Consider the following 24,403-nt stretch of genomic DNA (forward strand, 5'->3'; position numbering starts at 1 on the left):
ATTTCTTTCCCCTTTCTCCGACAGATGTAAACGCTGAGAGACAGAGACAGCTCTCATCTCCTCTGCCTCAAGACGCTGCCATTTTACACACAGAAATACTCACCAAATTTTCGACGCTTCAATGTATTTTCCCCTTTCCATTCTCTCCACCTGAAACCCAAATCCCAAATACACCATACAAGCAAGAAATGGCCGGAACCCATCGGAGGCCGCACGCCATAATGATCCCCTACCCGTACCAGGGCCACATCAACCCCTTCGTTTATCTAGCCATGAAGCTAGCGTCTCATGGCTTCACAATCACCTTTGTCAACACGCAATCCGTGCACTACAGGATTTCCAGGGCCCAGCTGCGGACAAACGGCGGCGACATTTTCACCAAAGCTCGGGAGTCGGGGCTGGACATCCGCTACGCCACGGTGTCCGACGGCTTTCCCCTCTCGTTTGACAGATCTTTGAACCACGATCAGTTTGTCGAGGGGTTGCTCCACGTTTTCTCCGCGCACGTCGACGAGCTTGTGGCGGATTTGTGCAAGTCTGATCCGCCTGCTACGTGCTTGATTGCGGATACTTTCTACGTCTGGGCCTCGGAGATTGCGCGGAAGCATGGTTTGGTGGATGTTTCGTTTTGGACGGAGCCTGCTTTGGTGTTGTCTTTGTATTATCATCTGGACCTGCTCAAGGAAAATGGCCACTTCGCCTCCGCCGGTGAGTGCTCTGTTTTTCAAGTTTCTTGGTTTCCTGTGGGATATTAATGGTCCTTTTAGCCTTGTCTTGTGTCGATTTCATATATCTTGTATGGCAAGTAATTGAAATATTGGCAGACCCAAGATTATGGCTTTGAAGCGATTTGATAAATTTCGTGACCGATCAATATATAGTTTTTTATTTATTACGATATATATTTTAAAAATATTTTCAATTTTTTTAGCTGTTTAACGTTGTTATAACTGTATGGACGACCATGCCTTTTACCCGAAACTGTCATTGAACTGGAATGGCCACCGTCACCGGTCTAGTCCTTGCTCATCTTGGTCTACCTTGAATTTAAATTTTGCCAACAATGTGGGTGGAATAAGTATCGAGAACTTATGCATAGAGTTTGGCATTTTTTTTGTTTGTTGAGACGTCAGCCCTCCTCGCCTAACTAAAGAATGTGTGCTTGTGACTATTAGAGAATAGGAAGGACATGATCCACTACTTACCCGGAGTTGAGGCCATCAAGCCAACCGATCTCATGTCATACCTCCAAGCTGCAGATATATGGACGGTGGTGCATCGGGTGATTTACCGAGCGTTTGAGGACATAAAGAAAGCTGATATCATAATCTGCAACACAGTTCAAGAACTCGAATCCCAAACACTTTCAGCTCTACACAAGAAACAGCCTACTTATGCTATTGGTCCTATTGTCTCTAGCTTCACAAATCAGACGGTTTCCACGAGCCTGTGGTCTGAGTCAGATTGTTCACAGTGGCTAAACTTGAAGCCTGACGGGTCGGTTCTGTATGTCTCGTTTGGTAGCCATGCTCACACCACTAGTAGACAGGACATTTGGGAGATAGCTCATGGACTATTAGCAAGTGGGGTTAATTTTTTATGGGTTGTAAGGCCTGATATTGTGAGCTCCGACGAGACTGATTTTCTACCAGCTGGATTCGAAAACGAAATGAAAGGAAAAGGGTTGATTATTCAATGGTGCAGCCAGATTAAAGTGATCTCACATCGTGCCATTGGAGGTTTTTTATCACACTGTGGATGGAACTCCGTTCTTGAAAGCATATGGTGCGGCATTCCTTTGATCTGCTTCCCTTTGTTCACGGATCAGTTCACGAACCGAAAACTAGTTGTCAACGACTGGAGGATTGGCATTAATCTTTGCGAGAGGGAGACGATCACCCGTGAAGAAGTTGCAGAAAAGATCAAATATTTGATGAGCCGGAAGAGTTCTGAGGAGCTCAGGAGCGCAGTCATGGATGTGAGGAGAACATCGAAAAACGCCTTGCCGAGTGATGGATCGTCGGAGAAGAACTTTAGCTTGTTCATGGAAGAAATTAAGGTTCAAATGCAGAAGAAAGGAGGAGCTAGTGTTGAGATTCAGGATCTATCTGCAAATCATGTTTGGGTTCCCAATGGAGTAAATCTATGTCAGCAAGCTATTGAATCTTGCTTCTGTCGTAACTCACGGTGCTAAACAGCAAAATAGTTTTTCCTGTGCAGCTTGTTTTCTTGACATTATAAATGTAGAGGATGTTTTTTGCTACTGAACTTAGTGTAATAAAAAATTTGTGGAAGTGTTCAATTAACGTTGGGATCTCAGAGATAATTTTTTATAAGGATTTATTTTTATATATAATTAACATATATGTTTTGGATTTTCTTGGATGTGGATAACCAAGATTGCGGAGTTGCACATCAATTCAGGAATGTTAACATTTGAATTAAAAAAATTCAAAATAATCGGAAATATTGGCCATATTTCATTATTTATTATTAATGAATAATTAATTAAGATTAAGGAACATTCTAGGACACGAATAACCTCAATTTAACTTGGAAATTTTATTTTTCACCAGGGTTCTAAAATATCGCAGACGTATATTGGTTTTTTTTTTTTTAATTATCTAAATATCTAATATTTTTTGTTTATCTCTGTATTTTTAGGATAATTTTTTTTATATCGGATTCAAATTCAAAATTAATTATATATTTTTTATTTTTATATGATATAAATTGATGAAAAAATAAGTGAAATAATTTTTTTTAAAAAAATAAAAAATTTATATATTACAATAAAAGACCGTGTAGATGAGTTCTCCGTCCTGCTATGTGACGCCGTTTTAGAACAAGGGTTTTTACAGTCCCAAGATATTTAGTATTCGAATACGCCTCATCTAAGGAAGCATCCGTCAAAAAAAGGCACAAAGCAACGATTTTTATTTTTATTATCTACCTTTTCTTTTTCAACAAGAAATATTCCATATAAGTTTGATTGATATTCTCTTGCCCCGGCACAATTTCCATAAATCTCTCACCTGCATCAGAAAATTGTTGCTTCAGAACATCATGAGCAATCAAGCCGAATCTTCCGATTCGTAAGTGTTTCTATTCATTCTCAGATCTGTGTTGATACTTGTTCTTTTTCCTGGGTTTTGTTGAATTTTTTCGGGTTTCTGTTTTTGTGTGCAGGAAAGGTACGAAAAGGGATTTCAGTACCGCTATTCTGGAGAGGAAGAAGGCGGCTAATCGATTAGTGGTTGATGAGGCTATCAATGATGATAACTCTGTGGTGTCGCTTCACCCTGAAACTATGGAAAAACTTCAGCTTTTTCGGGGAGACACTATCTTGATCAAGGTTTACCTTTTTTCCCCTCGTTTTAGAATTTTGGTGTGGATAATTTTGTGGGTTTTGTTGCCTTTTTCTCTGTTGTCCTTGAATTGAGTTTTAGAGGGAGTGGCAGGAGTAGGATACTCTGAATTTGGAAATCGTAGCTGGGCTACTGTGATTCTGCTATTTGTATTTTGTATATCGTAAAGTGGCTTGAAGCAAAATTTATCGGTGTTTGAGTAACAACTGCTGTTATTTAAATATTGATTTCTTGGTGTTTGATTTAACAATTTCATACGGGGTGCATCTTTGCAACTTGTGTATTCACAAATTGTGTTTGCGTTATCGCCAAAGCTATTGGTGATGCATTTTTCATTAACAGTGATTGAACTCTACTTTCCAAATTGTTTCGTATACCATGGCCAACTTAAATTTAGTTGCTTTTGTTTTCTGTCTTGTAATTTACAGAGTGACTTGTGCTTTAATTGGTACTTTAGATATTATTACCATAAATTAATTTCACCATTTCCTGCTGCCACTTGGAATCTTAAGAATCCAATTTATGAGTTATATTACATGGATTTATTTATATGTTATTTTAGAGTTTATTTCCTAGTAGTTTGTTCAAATCATGATACAGGGTAAGAAAAGAAAGGATACAATTTGCATTGCCCTTGCTGATGATACTTGTGATGAACCCAAGATTCGGATGAACAAGGTTGTTAGAAACAACCTTAGGGTTAGGCTTGGAGATGTGGTTTCTGTCCATCAATGTGCTGATGTGAAATATGGGAAGCGAGTCCACATTCTTCCAGTAGACGATACGATTGAAGGGGTTACAGGAAATCTTTTCGATGCTTACCTGAAACGTAAGTTCCTAATTTTATTAATTTAGGTCTCTCGTGTATGAAATTAATCTGGAAAATATCCAATTGGAAGTTGCTTCCCCCTTATTTTTATGGTATGTCTAACTTTTCCTATCGTCCACACAGCATACTTCCTTGAAGCATACCGACCGGTAAGGAAAGGCGACCTGTTTCTTGTGAGAGGAGGAATGAGAAGCGTGGAGTTCAAGATTATTGAGACTGATCCTTCAGAATACTGTGTTGTTGCCCCTGATACTGAAATATTCTGTGAGGGAGAGCCAGTAAAAAGGGAGGATGAGGATCGTCTGGACGATGTTGGCTATGACGATGTTGGCGGCGTTCGCAAACAAATGGCTCAAATTCGTGAGTTGGTCGAGCTGCCACTTAGGCACCCACAGCTTTTTAAATCAATTGGTGTCAAGCCTCCAAAAGGAATACTACTTTATGGACCTCCAGGATCTGGAAAGACCTTAATAGCCCGAGCTGTGGCTAACGAAACTGGTGCTTTCTTCTTTTGCATCAATGGACCGGAAATAATGTCTAAATTGGCTGGAGAAAGTGAAAGCAATCTAAGGAAGGCATTTGAGGAAGCTGAGAAGAATGCTCCATCCATCATATTTATCGATGAAATTGATTCAATCGCCCCCAAGAGAGAGAAAACACATGGAGAGGTTGAGAGAAGGATAGTTTCCCAACTCCTGACGCTGATGGATGGACTCAAATCTCGCGCTCATGTAATTGTAATCGGTGCCACAAACCGTCCCAACAGCATTGATGCTGCTCTGAGGAGGTTCGGGAGATTTGATCGGGAAATTGACATTGGTGTTCCTGATGAAGTTGGGCGTCTTGAAGTACTTCGTATCCACACAAAGAACATGAAACTTGCTGAAGATGTAAAGCTCAAATTTTCTATCTTTTCATTGAATTTAATACCTTCTGTACTTATCATAGCTTTTGTTCTTAACCATCTGAAATCTTGATGATTTTTTGCTACTTTATCGCTTATTTTGTTCTGCCAATCTAATCTCTGATGATATTGCAGGTTGATTTGGAAAAAATTTCCAAGAACACACATGGCTATGTTGGTGCAGACCTGGCTGCTCTATGCACCGAGGCTGCACTTCAATGCATCAGGGAGAAGATGGACGTGATTGACTTGGAGGACGATTCCATTGATGCAGAAATACTGAACTCCATGGCTGTTACTAATGAACATTTTGAGACCGCTCTTGGAACAAGCAATCCCTCGGCGCTACGTGAAACAGTATGTGTAACTCCTATTGAACCTTGTTTGTTGAATTTTTCATCTTGACCAACATCTTAATTAATGCATCATTGAGGGTTGTAGGTGGTTGAAGTTCCTAATGTTAGCTGGGAAGATGTTGGAGGTCTTGAAAATGTCAAGCGTGAGCTCCAAGAGGTATTTGTGTTTCAAGATATTGATGCCCATTGTCTTAAATTTCTAGTTCTACGTTTTGCTAGATTGGAAGTTAACTCATTCTTTGATGCACCATTTTTTCTTGCAGACTGTTCAATATCCAGTGGAGCATCCTGAGAAGTTTGAAAAGTTTGGCATGTCACCTTCTAAGGGAGTTCTTTTTTATGGACCTCCTGGATGTGGAAAGACTTTACTGGCCAAGGCCATTGCCAATGAATGTCAGGCCAATTTTATCAGTGTCAAGGGTCCTGAATTGCTTACTATGTGGTTTGGAGAGAGTGAGGCCAATGTTCGAGAAATCTTTGACAAGGCTCGTCAATCTGCTCCTTGTGTCCTATTTTTCTATTTATTGGACTCAATTGCAACTCAGGTTCTTTTCACTTTCAATGTGTATCTGTGGTATCCACGCTGTATGCTTTTTCTGTCTCACACAGTTGGATTCTTTTTATCTTTCAGAGAGGAAGCAGTGCAGGAGATGGTGGTGGTGCTGCTGACCGAGTACTGAATCAACTTCTTACCGAAATGGATGGCATGAATGCCAAGAAAACGGTTTTCATTATTGGCGCTACCAACAGACCAGATATAATTGATCCTGCGCTGCTACGTCCCGGTCGTCTTGATCAATTGATTTACATCCCTCTTCCTGATGAGGACTCACGCCACCAAATCTTCAAAGCGAGCTTAAGAAAGTCACCTATTTCAAAAGATGTGGACTTAAGAGCCCTTGCTAAATACACTCAAGGGTTTAGTGGTGCCGACATCACAGAAATATGCCAACGTGCATGCAAATATGCTATCAGAGAGAACATTGAAAAGGTTTGTCTTTTCCAGTTGCTTTGTGTTCTGGATAAGTATGGCTCTTCGTTACTTTATAGTGAATTCTATAACCATTTACTGCTACAATTACACATACTATCCTGTTTGTACCAACAATTTAAACGTGGCTAATTAACTGCTCTTACTATTTTAAGAAAATTTGAGGTATATTTTTACTAATATTTTCACTAATAACTGTATATTTTAGTATGGCTTCTAGTGTTCAAGTCCTCAATTGATCTTAATTTTCATGTATCCGATTCCTATGGATGACAAGATGGGACAATTTTTGGGAGAGAGATTATTAGGCTACAATAATTTCCCTTACTGTTCTGTGTTGATTGCTGTGTGGGAAAATGATGGAAACATTTTTATATCGCTATATAATTTGGAAAGATTTGTCTTGCGGCCTTAAAGTCAGTTAAGTTTTTGATACGTTTTATAACAATTTATTTATGATTTATATTTGTGAGATACAGAATTGAATTCTTGAGTTTGCCTTTTAGGATATTGAAAAAGAGAGGAGGAGAAGTGAGAATCCGGAGGCCATGGAGGAGGATGTCGAAGACGAGGTGGCTGAGATAAAGGCAGCACATTTTGAGGAATCGATGAAGTATGCTCGGAGGAGCGTGAGCGATGCTGACATTCGTAAGTACCAGGCATTTTCTCAGACGTTGCAACAGTCTAGAGGATTTGGTACTGAATTCCGGTTTGCTGAGAATAGCAGCGGTGTTGCTGCATCGGATCCTTTTGCATCTTCTGCTGGTGCAGCTGATGAAGATGATCTTTATAGTTAGGTTGTCTCCTTGAGTTTTAATGAATCTTATTTTATGTCCGTAACAATGGGATACGTATGTTTGTTGAGTTCAACTTTTCGAACTCGTCAACTTGATGCTTATTACAAGTTTACAAACGTAACAGTTGGGTACTAGTCCATACTAAACTTGTTTTGTCTTCTGTTAAAATGTTGGTTTCTAAATTAAAATTCTTATAATGCATCATATAATAAGCCTGAATTCTCTTCCTAATTTTTCAATTTTTTTTACTATATTTCTCCATATCCATCAGTATTGGAAATCTTGAGAAAATTATATTCTTTAAAAGGGTCTGATGCCAATTTTCGGTATTGACAAATAGTATTCTTAAAGCAGTCACTTCCATTCAAAACTTTTTACATGTTTCTCGAATGACAAATAAGCAGTTTCAGTTTTTGGTCTTGTTTGTCTATTATTTATATGGTGTAATTTTCTTTGTACGTACTTCACATTTTAACGAAAATTGATATCATGAGTTGATAATATAAGAATTAAAATTTCACAAAATAGTGGTGAGAGGACCACTTCAAGTTGTATGTCTTAAGTTTCTAAAATTTAATACATCAGTAAAAGAAATAGCAACTCTGATAATAATAATAATGATGATTGATTTTTTAATTAATGTATTTAAAAATGTACGTAAGCAATGAAAATATTTATATTATAAACATATAATTAAATGGATGCATTTAAAAAGGCTGATTTGAGATATATATGTTATACATATATATTTAAATCGAGATATTTATTCAATGTTAATCTCGAAATATTTATGCTATACACATATACAACTAGAATCATTAAATTTTGTTTTGAAAATACTATTTTATTGTCTCAAGATATTTAATCATTGTTGATTTGGATAACATTTAATAAACTTAGACACATTTTCCAAAATATACATATATTTTTTAATTGATGATGTCAACTTTACTTTTGGAATAGAATTTTGTAGGTCAAAATACAATATTTATATATTTGACAAACTATGATATATATATTTCAATTTTCAAGTATGTTCAGCATATTTAGCCAAATGACTGTATAATCGTAATATTTTTTATTTTTATCTACATATAATATGTAGATAACAAGTGTTTCACGCGCAAGCGGGAGTTGAATCTGGAGGAGTAGACGCGGCAACTACCCGCCGGCCTCTCTCCGAGTGGCTGTTCTCTGCAAACTTAAGACTCCCATGATGCAGCCCCTTCTCCTTCTCCTCCGTAGTCCACTCTTTTCCATAATAATACTCCTCGCTCCGCCTCTTACTTGGCGGCAGAAACATGCTCCCCCACTGCGGGAAATGCACCATTGCCACCGGCAACGTGCAGGACACGATCATAATCCCCATCAGGCTCAGCCCTGTCGCGGTTGAGTACTTGGAGCTAGTGAAAAACAGTAGTTGAGTTAATCCTGATCCAAAGTTTCCTCCGGCGCCCGTGAGGCCGGAGATGACTCCAAGAGATCGCCTGGAAATGAAGGGGATGATACCGAAAGTGGCTCCGCATGCGGCTTGTGCAAAAATAGAGAAAAAAATCATGGATGATACAGACAGTGGGAGTGTGTTGGCTTGGCCCAGGCAAATACAGAAGACTCCGCCTAGGGTTTGCAGAATCCAGAGGTTCCACAGCCGGCCCCGCATGCCGAACCGCTGTGCGACTGTGTCGGACATGAGACCACCGAATGGTCGGGATACTATATTGGCCATGCCAAAGGTGGCAGCTATGGTGCCGGCTGTATGAAGGTTGAGATCAAACCTGGAAAAAATTAATCAGAAAAAGAGAAAGGAAACAAATTAAGAAGCATGTTCGAAAATCTTGGAATCCAGTCACCCCAAAAGCTCGAATAGATTAAAATATTTTAAAATTTTACTGTGTTTCAGACATAGAACTAGTACAATGAGGAACATAGGAATATCTAAAACGTAGATATTCATATCCGTTATTTGGTGGACAACAAATAAAGATCAAGTCCAAATTAATTATAATGAAAGAAATTGTTCACTAAAGATCTTGAACTAATAAAAATTTGATACCAAATAAAAAATTACAGAATATCAAGCTAGAGATTATATACGCAAATATGCAATAATAATTTTATAAATAACATGAAAAAAATATGGTTGAAGCTTGACTTTAGTCGAGGGAAGATGAAGGAGAGCAATATGAAATTTTTTCAATAATGAATCACCCATGCTAAGAAATGCCAAGACGAAGAGGCAGATCATATAGTAGGGAAGAGGAGAATGGTTGTGTTTTTTTTTTTTTTTGGCCCTTTGAGCAAGAAAAATAATATTTTATACTTATTTTTTTGAAAATTTTGTTTTATCTCCCCCTTTAATTAAAAAAATTCGATTTCCGACTCGATAAGTTTTGTGTCCAAATTCCAACCCTTGTTAGAAGTACTCACTTATAAATTGTTTGATACCTGTCGAAGAAGTACTCTGCAATGACATTATCCGTCGTTAACTCGACGCCAAGTGACATGCCATACAAAAGAACAAAAATCCATGTTCTGTAATTTGTTACCGCGTACCAAAGAACCTGAACAAGAAGCAACCGGCAGATTTATTTAATTTTCCCTTCCCTCATGCTAATGTCCAGTGTGTCTAAAACAACGAGATTTGACTTATATATACGATCAAATTTCATATTATATAGTAAGGTTACTCGATTTCTAACCGTTTATAATTATAGAAACTTTTGTCCCATAAATTGTATTTGTAACTAAAGAAGATCATATTTCTATAAAATGAATCGGAAATGTAAACAATGAAAACAAAACAAGCTATAGTTTTGAAAGAGGTGCACTCGAGTCATTATGGGACGTCCAGTAAGAATAACATAAAATTTTAGCAATATATTTAAAATTATGAAGGGCTTGGCGTCAATCTTTTCTTCCCTCATCAATAGGCAAAAACGCATTTCAGCTCCTATTTTTTGCAGTGTTTAACTTGAAAATTTAAATTCGAAGTTTCATTTTGTGAAATATATTTCCTGACATCATAGTTATTATATTTGATTTATACGAATAGGCGAAAAACTTGTAAGAATATCGAGGCAAATTATGTGACCTTAGAAAATTTATCTGTTGGAACATCTCCCTTTTTCTGCAGTGTCTCAAGATTTCCATCCGGAAGATCCTGGCCAAACCCTAAAACCAGTAATCCCATGATCACATGCATCCATCCAGGGATGAAAAAAGCAATCCTCCAGGCCGTAAATGGCGTCGCCCCACATCTCCTGATAACTTCGAAAAGCAGCGGCATCAAAAGCTGCGTCACACCGCCACCCATATTCCCCCACCCAGCCGCCGTCCCATTGACCAGTCCGATAATCTTCCCATTAAACATAGTACTCATCCAATACTGACAAGAAACGAATGTAGCTAAGGAAAATCCAATCATGAATCTCACAGCAGTATACCCTCCCGCAGACGAAACAAACGACATGCAGAACACGGATGGCGCGGATAGCATGATTAAGAACGCGCAGGCATACCGCGGCCCAAGCAGATCGCAGGCGGCTCCCATTACTAGCCGGGAGAAAATGCTGCCGGAGACTGATGCTATGCCTGCGTTCCCTATGTCGTGTTTCGTGAGATTTAGGTTGTCCCGAATGATTGGAATCAGGGGGGCTGCGGCGAATGTGGAGATGAAACAGGTGAAGAATGAAATCCAGGAGAGATGAAAAGTTGTCATATGGGGATTTGCAAAGGAATTGATTTTGAAAACCGTGGCTTTGTGCTCCGAATCTACTGGTAAGGTGAATATTTTAGAAGTCGAATTCGAGGGAATTTTTTCTTCTGTGGATACAGAGAAGGCGAAGGTCTGTTCTTTTCCTGTTACTCCATGCATGGAGCTTCCAGGGGAGCCAAGTTGATCTATTTCAGCCATTAAAAATCAAGCAATTAATTCAATTTTTTTTCTGTTTTCCGTATGCTAGAGGAAATTATAGATGAAGGGGTCTATGATTTGCAGGACCTTGGCATATTTATATATAGTATGATGACATTAAAAAAAATGCTATAAAATCTTCAAAAACAGCACAATTATTGATATTTAATTCTTTAACAAATATTAATATTTTGACAAAAAATTTGTGTGAGACGGTCTCACGGGTCGTATTTTGTGATACAGATATCTTATTTGGGTCATCCATGAAAAAATATTACTTTTTATGCTAAGAGTATTATTTTTTATTGTGAATATCGACAGGGTTGACCCGTCTCACAGATAAAGATTCGTAAGATCGTCTCACAAGAGACCTACTCTAATATTAATAGTTCCCAGACAGATCCAAAATAAGTAATATCACTTAAATAAATTTTTACTATGTAATTTAAGTATTTTAATAATGGAAATTCTTTAATTATGTCGATTGATGACTATGCGATTGTTAAAAAATCACAAAATCTTGGGAAGGATTTGTTTTTATGTGCTTGTTTTTATTTCATTTGTTGCTATTTAAACGATACAAGCCAATTATTGTCAATTATCATATATAGAATGGAGACAGACACATTAGGCGCATATATATATACTTTCGAAGTTTTTCATGCACTTTACCCTTTCGTACGTTCAAAGGTTCACTTTTTTTAATAATTGTCGTCACAATTTTCATTAGTTATTTGGAAGTTCTACCTCATGACTGAGAATTTTATTTCGTTTTTGTCATCGTATTATTCGAGCTTTTTAAATTTGTTGNTATAAAAGTTAGTTAATGTAAATTTTTTGTCATCTTAATTGATAATAATTAAATTGATCTCAGTTTAATAAATTCATCTTTTTTACACATTTAGTCAGATTTTTGTTTGTGTTACTAATACTAAGAGCATCTGTAATGGTGGGTTGTTACAACACTCATCAACTTATCAAAAATCGTGGGATTCATTGCCACATACTTATAATAACAACATATCTCTTTCACCCACATTCCTTTTAACATTAATACTCATTATTTATGGATCTCACAGTCCACTCAATCATCTTAAAATTTTTTCATATTAAATACAAATGTTTTACAATATTTAAATCATTTTCTAGATGTTCCAACGGCTACTTTGAAACGGCTAGTTGTCAACAGATATTTTACAATGACAATTTTGCCGAGATGATAATAATTGAAAATCACATTAATCGAAATGAGAAATACAATAATTTAAAATTACAATCACTCGGAAATACAATAATACTAATTAAAAAATGAACTTTGAGTAAATAGTTTAGATATTCTATCTCGGCCTAATATCCTGACATAGATATTCATGTATGATAAGATGCTCCTCTATCATCTGCGAGGTGCCTTTGTTCAAGATTTCGTACTCCTTCAATTTCAAGCGTCGATTCTTAACTTCAGATTTGGAGATTCACGATCGGAAAGTTGCGTCTCCGGGACAAAAGTCGGAGTTGCAGGTTCATTTGATATCGGAGATGTGAAAGGCATAACAGTTGTGTGTAGGGTACTATATCCATGAACAACCTGCGGTGTGAAATACGGATGACTCATGTTTTGCCAATATTCGGCTGGAAGCGAGGGGCATAATTCGGATGATTCATTGAATTTCCAAAACCTTGGAAATTTTGAAGATTTTGTGGAGGAAACGGCATATTTGGAAATGGACGTGGGTATTGATAATTGGTTGGAATTTGTGGATTTTGGGAAGATGAATATTCTTGCGGGATGTTTGTAGAATTCAAAAAATTTGTAAAAAATGTCTTATTATTTTCATCCATTGCAGATAGAAAATAAGATTGTTGGAACTTAAAAAATAGATATATGGGTAGAATGTTAGAGAGTAGAATTGAAGAGTGTAGTGACTTTGAATGAAAATATGTGTACACATTGGTGGGTATTTATAAAAAGGATTTCAAACTAACCGTTAAATTTTTTTTTAGATTTTTAATAATTTAATTCGAATTTAATTTACAAAATTGATGGTAATAATAATAATAATAATAATAATAATAATAATAATAATAATAATAATAATAATAATAAATAGTTATAAAAAATATTAAAAAGTAAAAAAAATTAAATAAACAAAATAATAAAAAAAAGTAAAATAAAAAAGTATTAAAAAAGTAAAAAAAAATATTATTAAAAAAAGTAAAAAAAATAATAAAAAACAAAAAAAATAGGAAGAGGGGAATGAACGCCCCTCTCTCTATAATGCACACTCACAATAGAGATGAGGTGTTAAATGGGTATTATAATGTCCATTTAATATAATGCGCATTTAACATCTCAATGTGGGTGTTCTAACAATGTCGTATCAGTATCTGGCAAAAATCGGATTAAATGTGCAAAAAAACCAATGTATCACACTAAGATCAAATTTTAATAAATTAGAGAATAAAAAACTTATTAAGGCTAATTTACGGGGCGATTTTTTTAATTTTCTCAATTATTAGAAAGAAAAATAATTTCTCCCGTTGGCTTGGCGGTCTTTTCATTGCTTCGACTTAAATAGGTTTTCAATGTAAATTGTGCCTCTACATTTGTTAAATTTCTTTTGTATGTCATTTCTATCCAGTTACTCTTAAAATATTTCATATAGTATATGAAAGGACTTAAACTAATAGAAAACTGAAAGAAATAGCAATTAAAAGTTACATTTCTTTCAATCTCAAAATTCTAATGGATCTACTAACAATTTTTTCATCACAGAAAATTTTCGATTTCCAAAAAGAACTCATGCAAATGCTACTATGAAAATAAATCAGTGTTATATGTTTTCCGTAACCTGAAATTGACTATAGAACTGTGAATCCATATCATACCCAAATATCTTATTACTACCTACAATTGTATTTTTTCAAATTCGAATTATTTCAATAAAATTATACTTATTTACAAAATTCTTAAGAGAAAAATAAGAAAAAAAAATTAAATATAAAAAAATAGCAAACTAAACAACATATAAGAAATAACAAAATATTAAAAATAATTTATTCCAACAACATTATCATTCAAAAATTACATTGGCTTTATATTAATACTTTTATTCGTTACATCCAACTACCATCATTCAAAAAAAAAAATAGAATCGATATTTTTTTTAATATAAATAAATACATAAATATGTGTGTGTGTGTTTATATATATATATATATATATATATAAACACATCATTCAAAAAACATGATACTCGATTACCTATTTATTTAAAAAATCTCTTCATACCTTCTTCCATTCGAGTCGGGTATCAGATTCTTTCTTGATTAGGGAGAAAATTGACATCCCCCGATTATGGAGTAAGAATTTTCATAAAAGATCGGATAAATTGAATCGCAAATATTGTCATCCGTTTCACGGGAGTGATGATGTAATGCCGAACAATTAATGATGTATCTAATATCACATCTGCACTCCACGAAAACTGATTAAAATTGAAAAAAGTGCAAATAAATGAACTTAAATTATGAATGGATGAATAACATGACCAAAAATAGAAATGTACTAATTATATAACCAAAATATAATTTTTTAGAACTTTATTGATTCGAATCAAATATTTGGTTGCAATTTTATATATTGATTATTTATCTCATATTAATCAAATCATTAGTTGTTTATCTTATCTTATATTAAGTAAATTATCAAACTAAATTACGATATTATCTTTTGTATATTCTTTTTATTTATATTCATCATTTATTGAAAACAACGAAATTAAAATTTATTATTTTATCTCAAATTTAATCAGATCAGATATATTATTATTTATTCAATTATATTTAACATCCTAATCAAATATTTTAAAAATAAAAATATTATCGAGTAATTATATTATGATATTCTACTCCAGATTAAAGAATGACACTAAAATGCATTCCTGAGCGTTTCTATATTGAATTCACAACTCAGCAAGTTTATTCTTTCCAGTGTTGAAGAAACCCAGTCATTGTGTTATACGTATTCTCTCGTGTGATACAAGGACTTGAATGCCTTTCTCAAATGTCAAGAGACCTTCCTGAGTTTTGATAAGCACGCACTAATCAACGATCCACCATCTGGAATTTCGCCTCTGCTGCTAGCTTCCTTTAACTTTTTCATATGATCTTTAGTTTTCAAAGGTAACAGCGGACTGGCTGGACCAGCGGACGTGTCCACAACTTGTCTAACCATTTCAAGAACTTCGCTCATTTTTGGCCGTGTTTTTGAATGTCTAGCCAAGCAACGGTTAGCCACGAGAGAGAGCTTGTGTGCGGATTTAAGGATTTGCTTCCCATCAAGTCTCGGATCCAATATATGCTTAAACTTCTTGGCATCTGATATGTATGGTTTCACCCATTCCAAGAGCTTCTGCTCACTTTTGGGACGGTTTCGATCCAGTGGGCGTCTGCCTGTAATGAGTTCGTATAGAAAGACACCATAGCTCCAAACATCAGTTTTTGACGTGAGGTGGCCAGTTCGTACGTATTCCGGAGCTGCATATCCCATGGTCCCAACAACCTGGTGATACATGATTTGTCATTAAGGAAGTTTTGAACTTGATAAAAATTCAATAGTAAGGCTTCTTCTCCGAGATTTTTTTTATTTGATCCAACTCCGATAACAGAGACATAGACTGTCATTGGGCATACCGCAGTTGATACGTGAGTTAGTCCCTCTGGAGGTCCCAAGCGAGCCAACCCAAAGTCCGATAGCTTAGAATTCCACTGCTCATCTAGGAGAATGTTCGATGATTTGAAATCTCTAAAGATGATCTGGATACACACAATACGTATATATATAGAGTGAGATATTTTAACGAGACAACAGACAACAAAATCGAGAACTACGTAAACATAAATGACCTGAAAATCCATTTCCTCATGAAGATATGCTAAGCCTTTGGCAGCATCGAGGGCAATCCTCAGCCTCATAGTCCACGAAAGGGGTGTTGTTGATTTAATTGATAAATGGTCTTCCACGCTTCCATTAGGCATGTATTCATAAATCAGGAGCCGTTGGATTCCTCTTTCATCATCCTCAGCACAGTAGCCAATGAGCTTAACGAGGTTTGGATGCTCGACGACACCAAGAACATTAACTTCTGTCACCCATTCTTTGTGACCCTGTTAAGTAGTAGTGGTAAGTGCTTGTTCACATTATACACCAAGTTGGCCAAACATTTCGTATGCCATCGAAAATTTTCGATTCGATATAGCAGTTAACAAAATTCAATAGCATAGACATACAAACAACAAGAGGATCATCATTTTTCACTTGCTAAAAGTGATAACTTTAAGTAGTGATAAAGACACAGCTTGAGTTTGACAGATTACATTAGAGGCAACCGTTGCTTCCCAACAACCACCATTCACAATATTCACATTCTAAGATAGAATCGATACTGGGATATACAGCACTGATATTGTCGATATAGAATAGATCAATAAAACTTCAAATTAAATTTACAAAAAGTGTATGAAAGAGAACAGACCTGCAACCCTCTTTTACCGAGTTGTTTTACAGCCACTGCATGTTTCTTGGCTGGATCTTCCGAGCTCTTCATAATGCCCTGATAAACAGACCCAAATCCACCCTCCCCAAGTTTGGAAGAGTGACTAAAATTTTTTGTCATTTGTTTCAGCTCTGGAAAAGTAAACACCCTGAGACTATTTGGTCTCTCGTACAAATTTGGCAAATGAGTATTGCCTCTAGAATTGGTGTTATGATTCGATTCACTGGTTGAATTAGGTCCAGATTCAGTTTGTTTCCTCTGTTCATGATCGGTGAATGAGGACTGAACCGAATTCAGCCTTGGAGTCTGTGGTTCGTTATTTCTCCCTCTATTGAAGAACTGGCAGCACGTCATGGATTTATATGTTTGTAGCACCACTCCCTGAAAATTCAGGGAATAATTAATTAACCAGATGAAGGACACAACTTCAGAAACCAGACAGAATATCCGAAAACATGCCACACATTCAAAAGATTATATCAAATAACATTACAAGCAAAACAGAAATCAAACAGAAGTTCTGGTTAGCAAAATGGATCCAACAAGGGAAACAACTGGGATATTGCCCCTTTTTTCCAAATGAACACAAATGTCTCCAGGCCAAAAACCAAGTGCATCCCAAGCTCCATTAACCAAAACTAGCTGCACTAACTGCAGCACCAAGCATCCGTCGCATGTAAAAAGTGTAAAAGATGAACCCGCGACCACAGATCGAAGCATTTCATTTCCTTTCTTGCGCGTGAATATTGCGCGTGAATATAGAAACAGTGAACACTAAATCTTTTTATGGTAAAGTGCGTTTGAATCACCAAACAGAAATCCCAGTAAGGCCCATCCATAATTCTTCTAATTAAACTAATTGATCAAAACAAACCAGAAGAGGAGGGGGCTGGGTGAATTACACATAAAATTTTCAGATTTTCGACAGTACCACCGTCTACAAGCTCGAAATCTATGAGATAAAAATAGCGACTCAAACATAATAATCAAGATTATGTCCTAAACTATGCAAAAGATCACGAGGAAAAATCCAAGAACACCAAACTAAATTCTCAAGCACGTATCTCTAGAAGATTGTACCTTTTGTCCGTAATCCGATGATGTCCGGAACTAGGATTCTCGATGCCTTTAAAGCATGTAATAAAGATTAGAAAAATCAACCATGAAAAAACGATCGCAGCAGAAGACTATGGCGGTCAGTGAAAATAAAGTCCACGCTACAAGTTGCTCAAAGTTTGTCTTTGACGCAGAAAAAACCGATACTGATCCCAAGAAATAAAACTCAAAAAACTACAGTATTGTCACCACTAATATACTTTTTCCAGTCTCTGAGTCGTACAAATAGATGTCATATATCTATTTTAAATTAAGAAATCTTGTTCAAAATAAGAGTAGGTCTTTTGTGAGATGGTCTGACAAATTTTATCTGTGAGACGGGTCAACCCTACCGATATTTACAATAAAAAGTAATTATCTTAGCATAAAAAGTAATACTTTTTCATGGATGACCCAAATAAGAGATCTGTCTCACAAAATACGACCCGTAAGACCGTCTCACACAAATTTTTGCCCAAAAAATAATGTGCAATAATCAGTATGCCAACCCATCATAGGAACTTTTCAAAGAATCGATATGTCATATGATTATCGGGCGTCGAATAATAAAATAAAAATAAATTGAATAGGGTGTGACATATCATTGCGGATATTATGTCATGTATTACGAAGACGTTTTGAATTTTTATAAAGTTAATTAATAGTATTGGTGTTTTCACTTTTAATTTCAGTTTATATAACTATGCTTATTTATAAATTTAGAAGTATCAACATTCATCCATTCTCCCAAATCACTAGTACCCAGCCTAGAACCGGTTTATTTAAATAACTTTTTTAGGTAGGACTCATGGGTCAAGTCAAAATTGGCTAAAACCTAACCTCGGCGACGAGGGACAAAGGACTAAGATTGGTGGACATCATTGTCCTAATCAATCATTTTAATTTCAAGATGTTGGTTCCAAGAAATGAGACTGAGGGAAGCTATAATTGTCTAACTGAACTCGTGGAAAATACATATTTTTTTTAAAATATCATAAATATAACTTAACATACTCCAAAGATAGATAATTTAATATTCTTGTCTTCGAATTTGTTTTTTCAACATTTTGCGCGACTGGGTTTTTCCTTCCGAAGCCAACTCTTGTACGAGGATCGGGCGATTGGCTGAGTCAAGTGATCTTGGTATAGAAAGAATATTTGAGAGGGCTATCGACAGAAACTCTCCAACTATCAAATTAGTAAAACCAAAAACGCATGTTTAGATCTTTAGAATAAACGAATATTTGATTTATGCACAAATTAAATTTTATCATAAATATGCCAGACATATTTACATATGTTGAAGATGTATTTTTTTTTCCTTCTATAAGTCTTTATTGTGCATATCTTGATCTAATTTGTGCGTGTCCATATTTCAGCCGAGTCAATTTCACATTTGAGAGGGGACTTATCTTTGTAACGCGTAAAACCATGGTCAAATGGAAATATTTTGTTAGTATCTAAAATATTGAGTCCCGATTCCCCCTTTTATTGGAATCTAGAATCAGAATAATCGATTCCAAAGCCAAAACCATCGAGATTAAAACTATTATCAGAGCTAAATCAGATTAAGTAGTAATAATTATATATAAAAACTTTATGAAACGATTTCACGAGTCAATTTTGTGAAAAAAAATCTTTTATTTGGATTACTTATAAAAAAATTATTATTTTTTATGAAAAAAAAATATTATTTAATATTGTAAATATAAACAAAGTTGATTTGTCTCACAAGATACTTATCCATGAGACCGTCAACAGTCAAGAGACTACTATAATTATATTTCTCTTGTTCAATGATACAGTGTATATAATATAATGAAAACCGCCAGAAACACAAATTTATTACTATAACAAAAACAATACTCTAGATCATTCGATAATGTTAAGCCACTTGCAGGTACAGATACAACCACAGAATATTAAATATGAATTCCCTCAAAAAAAAAAAATAGCGGTAAAGTAATGTTATTAAGCAAAATCTTACATGATTTTGAGGCAGTAAAATCCCTGGCAAACAAGAACTCATGCCTAATATAGGAATATTAGAAGGTAATGATTTTCTCAATAATCAAAATTCAAAAAAGGATTGAGGGTGATCAAATGAAATTTCATTCAAAATGGGGATTCTCTGGGTAAGTGCAACCGGACCTCTGGATGATCACATTTGCTGCATAACAACCTGCTTTTACACAATCTGCTATGGGTTTCTCCAAAACCAATTGAGACAAAAATCCACCCACGAATGCATCCCCTACAATATTCACAAATGCAAATTAACACCACTCTAATCTCATGCAACACGGGGTGGACCCAGAATTTCATATTAGGGAGTGGTGACTTGCAGTTTTAAAGATTTTAAAAAATTATACATAAAATTCTAAAAAAAATTAGATTGCCCCCTCATTCTGGCTGTATGCACCCTATTTGCACCACATGGATCTACAAGTTCTGGCATATTGATCAGATGTTTGCACTAACATCTCCAATCAGTGAGATATTATCAAGAGTTGATTCGTATTGAGATAACAAAAGGTCATTGGAGTAGCAGCTAACTGGCAGTCTGATTTGAGAATCATCTTTGAAGGCGGGATGGACTCCTCAAAGTTTGAGAAATTTCCAAGACAACTCTAATATGTTGTCACCATGGTCTTAGACCTTAGTAAATCACCTTTTAAACCTTTAACTATGCTTTGATTGTAAAAACTGAATTTTTTTTATATAAAAAAAAAAAAAAAAACTGAATTTTTAGTTACTTTTTCGCATTAGATGCTCTTAAAAATAGGAAATCACACACCTGCGCCATTGGTATCAATGAGTTTCTCTTTAGGCAGCAGAATTACAGGGTACAACTTCACCTTCCCATCCTCTGCAACCACAACTGGATCTGCACCTTGTGTGATAACAGTAATTCTTTTGTGAGTTCCAGATGCCTTCGGCAGCTGGGAAATTTTCAAAGCTATTTCCTCAATGTTCTCCGTCTGTTAGTCCACGCTCAACATGCATAAGTCCATAGTATTAAAACTCATCACCAAATCTGGTGCAATTGAATGAATCTTTACCTCCCAGCCATGAACTTTAGAGAGAGTTCTTGCTTCTGTTTCATTTCCAAAAAGGAAGTCCACATATCTGAAAGCCAAATAATAGCAGGCCCTCAATCAATGTCTCTTCTTCTTAATAAACCATGTTGTTAAGAAATTGAGTAAATTAGCCTTACGGGAATACTTTGTCTTGAACATCCTTGAAGAACTCGCAGATAAATGGAGCAGAAAGGTTCGTCGCAAAAACCTACACGTGCATGAACTTAGAGAAGATTGGTTCCTTCATATTGGTGCTGTTAATTATGCAATAGCATTAGGTGAGCAAAAAACTAATTATCCAACTTCTAACCTTGTTTTTAGCAGCTGCATGCTCAGCAACAAGTAAGATAGACTCAGGGGAAACAGTGAAAAAAAATCCAGCAATATAGAAGAACTTGGCCTTTTCCACTGTTGAAAGATTAGACGAGTACATATATGTCATGATATGGAAGGTGTAACATGGGCCAAATAGTACTCATTATGCAACACATACCCAAGGCCCAGTTTTCTGGTCTCTTCAAATGATCAACTTTGTAGCAATTTGCAGCTGACAAATTGGCAATGAGTGATCTGCAATACATTAACCATGTTTTGTTAGCCCAATACATTCATCAACTTGGGCGATACGTGGAAGTTTGATACAATTAGGAGTATAAAATTAGGGGAGGTTCTGAGAAAAGGATCCGCATGGGAATGAGCGCAGAGGGAAATACAAGATGGGACAGGAGAAATGGACAGATGGGGGAAGGAGGAGAGGGCAGGTCGCCACCCAAAGGAGTGCAGGATGGGGGATGCAGGGGATGGAAGCGAGGGGCTCACAACAACTGGAATCACAGGGAAATTATGGGAGATGGAAAGAGAAGCTTTGCTGAAGAATAAATATGCAGTTCTAGGAAATGTATATCGCAAGGTATAATTTATTGTATTTGAGCAGTCGGCGGTCAAACAAGTAATTTCGGCATAATTGTAACTAATTTAGAAGTAGAAAAGTAATATAGCTAAGACAATTGATTGGTGTAATATATAGTGCCTATCCCCTTCTCTATTTTATATGAGCACAAAGTGACACTCAAATGAAATATATTTAGTACATTGTAGAACTTTCAGAATTTTATTTTGTCAATGAGAACACAAACATTATATAAACCAAGAAATATCTCAACAAAAATAAAGTGAAGAGGAACTAAGATCTCAAATATATAAATATATAGAAGATCAACCTTTCACCACCAAGCACACACACACTACAAGTACCAGTCGCAGATTCATCTTCATGATAATGAACCTAACACAAACATGTGTTAACACTAATTAGTTTTTACAAAAAATGATAGTAATTAAAAGGCCAAAAAAAAAAAAAAGAAACAAAATGCTAACATTGACACCCGCTAGTTTTGCATTGGCCTTCATTTCCTCACCAAATTTATCCTTTCCAATGGATCCCATGTAACTGGTTGCACCAGGAATTTGAAGCATCCACTGCATGAACATTTAAAAATATCAGCCAGTGACAACTCGAATTGCCAAATAGACAATGATTATCAAGCCATAAACAGCAATGTCAAGGACCTGGGCAACTCTAATTGAATTTTGGGTAGCCCCTGCATTGCAAAATCATTAGTATTTAGTATCACAATTCACAAGTATAAGCTAGTAATATCCAACAAAGCGGGCCAAGAAATCAGTTCGAAAATTTTTGGTCTTCACCAAAGAAAATTTACCTCCAGCAATGTACTCCACTTTGTACTTAGATGCCATTTCATCATACCTGATAAGCACATTGACAAATAATTATTTCCATACCTGATGAAATAAACAGAATGAAAACCTTGCAAGCTATTCTAACCTATACTCAGACTTATGATTTGTTAATACCGATTATGTTGGTCCTTTCTCAAATAAATATGGATTTATAGCTCTCATTCCGGCACAATCTTGACAAGAAAACGAATCCCTAAACAAGGAATTCGAATAATAGCATTCAAAGTACTTACATAGGCAAGTGCTTTTCCTCCGCAAGAATTGCATTGTTCAATTTAATATCGTATCTGCAAAGAAACCAATTCAACTTCAACGGGTACCAAAAAGCCCGATCTCATAATTTTTACTTAACGCAATGAATCATGAATAGAAAATCTCAGATCTACGCGATAAAGATGATAAAAAATGCAATCCAGCAACAACAACGCATGCAAGCATACACATTATACAAGCAGATTTCCGCATTCACATGTGAAAGTTCATAAAAATGCAACATTAACAACATAATCACATATCCAAGAGATAAAAAGAAAAATGTGAAAAACTAAACGAATTACAAAGCCGCACCAAATATACAAGCAAGCAAATTTATTATACAAGCAAAATTTCGACAATCACGCAGATCTGTGAAATAGCCAACCAAAAAATGATAGAAACATATATGAAACCCCAGATCTCAAGCTCAAACGAGCATATGAATCAAAACTAAAACAAATGCACGCAAAAGAAGAGACAAAATCAGGAAATTACCTGTCCAAGAATTCCTGATCCACCACGGCGGAGATATCCAAAAGCGGATTCCCCATTCCCAATAGGATTCCTTCGTGCTCCATTTCTACTTTTTGCGGTTAATGGAAATGCGCCTGATTTTTGGATTTGTCAGAACGNGTAAAAAAATGTAAAATAATATTATTATTATTAAAAAAAATTAGCATTTTTTTATAAAATCGGTAAATTATTTATTCAAATATAAAAAAAAAATGTATACCTATATTAGAATATGTGTAGATTACTAGATCCGCAGTCATTTTGGAAATTTGGGTGATGGTGGGTGAATTATGCAAGGTGGGCACTGATTCTCTGTAACTGAGATTTCATTTCAGTTCACAAATACAATTAATTAAGGCTACAATGCGAACGATTTAAACAGTGGGTGCGTGAGAAATTTGATGCACCGAATCTAGCGTAAACTTTCCCATTTGATTCCGTCAGCTAGTTGGTAGGTAGGCTAGTGCGGGTGAATCAATTTTTTTTTACCCATAATTTGAATTTAGAATTCGATATCTTATTTCAAATTTGTGATTTTAGTATTAGCTATGAATGATCTTACAATTGAATCTAATTTTAGTAAATTAAATCTAATAATATTTATTACTTATTTCTGAATTAGTTGACGATCATGTAAAATTTGTCTAATCAAATTAAAAAAATTTATAAAATTGAAACATACAAACATAAATATATTTTTCCCATAATACGTTATATTTATTTGATACATTTGATTTTCGAAAAGTAAAAAAAAATTAAAGCACAATAAATCAATCAGCCTGACTAATTTCGCTAACCAATTTGTCAAATTCATATATTTGGTGAAAGTTAGTTAATTAATGTAATATGATGTCTCCGTCGTTCACCAAACACAAACATTATTATATTTTTAACATGTTTCATGATGGATTTCATTATCTTTTTTTTCTTTAATATTATATATCTTTGATTTTTGGTAATTTTGTTTCTTTTACGCTGTAAGAATC

The 24,403-nt window shown here is 35.4% G+C and overlaps 5 protein-coding genes across 5 annotated transcripts; 2 read left to right on the forward strand and 3 right to left on the reverse strand.

The window, feature by feature from the left end:
• Positions 1–2,335, forward strand: LOC140986013 (UDP-glycosyltransferase 86A1-like). The gene is made up of 2 exons (XM_073453947.1): positions 1–708; positions 1,176–2,335. The coding sequence occupies exons 1-2, from the start codon at positions 189–191 to the stop codon at positions 2,192–2,194; spliced, it is 1,539 nt and encodes a 512-aa protein (XP_073310048.1). The 5' UTR covers positions 1–188; the 3' UTR covers positions 2,195–2,335.
• A 550-nt stretch (positions 2,336–2,885) lies between these two features.
• On the forward strand, positions 2,886–7,446 carry LOC140986017 (cell division control protein 48 homolog D-like). The gene is made up of 9 exons (XM_073453960.1): positions 2,886–3,095; positions 3,190–3,355; positions 3,969–4,197; positions 4,321–5,087; positions 5,237–5,458; positions 5,543–5,614; positions 5,721–6,002; positions 6,089–6,448; positions 6,955–7,446. Exons 1-9 carry the CDS (start codon positions 3,067–3,069, stop codon positions 7,243–7,245), a joined length of 2,418 nt encoding a protein of 805 aa, XP_073310061.1. The 5' UTR covers positions 2,886–3,066; the 3' UTR covers positions 7,246–7,446.
• Positions 7,447–8,310: 864 nt separating this feature from the next.
• Positions 8,311–11,158, reverse strand: LOC140964265 (high affinity nitrate transporter 2.4-like). Its single transcript, XM_073423933.1, has 3 exons — positions 10,337–11,158; positions 9,691–9,806; positions 8,311–9,020 (listed from the first exon to the last, which is right to left on the reverse strand). Exons 1-3 carry the CDS (start codon positions 11,156–11,158, stop codon positions 8,363–8,365), a joined length of 1,596 nt encoding a protein of 531 aa, XP_073280034.1. The 3' UTR covers positions 8,311–8,362.
• A 3,936-nt stretch (positions 11,159–15,094) lies between these two features.
• On the reverse strand, positions 15,095–18,040 carry LOC140986022 (serine/threonine-protein kinase PCRK1-like). Its single transcript, XM_073453968.1, has 5 exons — positions 17,794–18,040; positions 16,693–17,094; positions 16,064–16,324; positions 15,851–15,973; positions 15,095–15,719 (listed from the first exon to the last, which is right to left on the reverse strand). The coding sequence occupies exons 2-5, from the start codon at positions 17,065–17,067 to the stop codon at positions 15,225–15,227; spliced, it is 1,254 nt and encodes a 417-aa protein (XP_073310069.1). The 5' UTR covers positions 17,068–17,094; positions 17,794–18,040; the 3' UTR covers positions 15,095–15,224.
• A 1,587-nt stretch (positions 18,041–19,627) lies between these two features.
• LOC140986028 (adenosine kinase 2-like) lies at positions 19,628–23,539 on the reverse strand. The gene is made up of 12 exons (XM_073453979.1): positions 23,400–23,539; positions 22,883–22,936; positions 22,610–22,656; positions 22,458–22,489; positions 22,266–22,367; positions 22,109–22,173; positions 21,382–21,458; positions 21,199–21,296; positions 21,026–21,096; positions 20,871–20,937; positions 20,606–20,789; positions 19,628–20,062 (listed from the first exon to the last, which is right to left on the reverse strand). Exons 1-12 carry the CDS (start codon positions 23,480–23,482, stop codon positions 19,920–19,922), a joined length of 1,023 nt encoding a protein of 340 aa, XP_073310080.1. The 5' UTR covers positions 23,483–23,539; the 3' UTR covers positions 19,628–19,919.
• Positions 23,540–24,403: the final 864 nt, after the last annotated feature.

Source organism: Primulina huaijiensis, chromosome 1 (genome assembly GCF_012295235.1).
Source record: "Primulina huaijiensis isolate GDHJ02 chromosome 1, ASM1229523v2, whole genome shotgun sequence".
Taxonomy (NCBI): Eukaryota; Viridiplantae; Streptophyta; class Magnoliopsida; order Lamiales; family Gesneriaceae; genus Primulina; species Primulina huaijiensis.

Excerpts from the sequence above, each read along its gene's own strand:
- LOC140986013 (XM_073453947.1), top strand. The coding sequence starts at position 189 with ATGGCCGGAACCCATCGGAGGCCGCACGCCATAATGATCCCCTACCCG. Across the intron at positions 709-1,175 it reads TGGCCACTTCGCCTCCGCCG|AGAATAGGAAGGACATGATC; the intron begins GTGAGTGCTCTG and ends TGTGACTATTAG.
- LOC140986017 (XM_073453960.1), top strand. The coding sequence starts at position 3,067 with ATGAGCAATCAAGCCGAATCTTCCGATTC. Across the intron at positions 4,198-4,320 it reads TTTCGATGCTTACCTGAAAC|CATACTTCCTTGAAGCATAC; the intron begins GTAAGTTCCTAA and ends TCGTCCACACAG. Across the intron at positions 6,449-6,954 it reads TCAGAGAGAACATTGAAAAG|GATATTGAAAAAGAGAGGAG; the intron begins GTTTGTCTTTTC and ends TTTGCCTTTTAG.
- LOC140964265 (XM_073423933.1), bottom strand. The coding sequence starts at position 11,158 with ATGGCTGAAATAGATCAACTTGGCTCCCCTGGAAGCTCCATGCATGGA. Across the intron at positions 9,807-10,336 it reads CAACAGATAAATTTTCTAAG|GTTCTTTGGTACGCGGTAAC; the intron begins GTCACATAATTT and ends CTTCTTGTTCAG. Across the intron at positions 9,021-9,690 it reads GCAGAGTACTTCTTCGACAG|GTTTGATCTCAACCTTCATA; the intron begins GTATCAAACAAT and ends AATTTTTTCCAG.
- LOC140986022 (XM_073453968.1), bottom strand. The coding sequence starts at position 17,067 with ATGACGTGCTGCCAGTTCTTCAATAGAGGGAGAAATAACGAACCACAG. Across the intron at positions 16,325-16,692 it reads TCGGTAAAAGAGGGTTGCAG|GGTCACAAAGAATGGGTGAC; the intron begins GTCTGTTCTCTT and ends ACTACTTAACAG. Across the intron at positions 15,974-16,063 it reads ATGAGGAAATGGATTTTCAG|ATCATCTTTAGAGATTTCAA; the intron begins GTCATTTATGTT and ends GTGTGTATCCAG.
- LOC140986028 (XM_073453979.1), bottom strand. The coding sequence starts at position 23,482 with ATGGAGCACGAAGGAATCCTATTGGGAATGGGGAATCCGCTTTTGGAT. Across the intron at positions 22,937-23,399 it reads GATCAGGAATTCTTGGACAG|ATACGATATTAAATTGAACA; the intron begins GTAATTTCCTGA and ends GTTTCTTTGCAG. Across the intron at positions 21,097-21,198 it reads ATGCAGCTGCTAAAAACAAG|GTTTTTGCGACGAACCTTTC; the intron begins GTTAGAAGTTGG and ends ATGCACGTGTAG.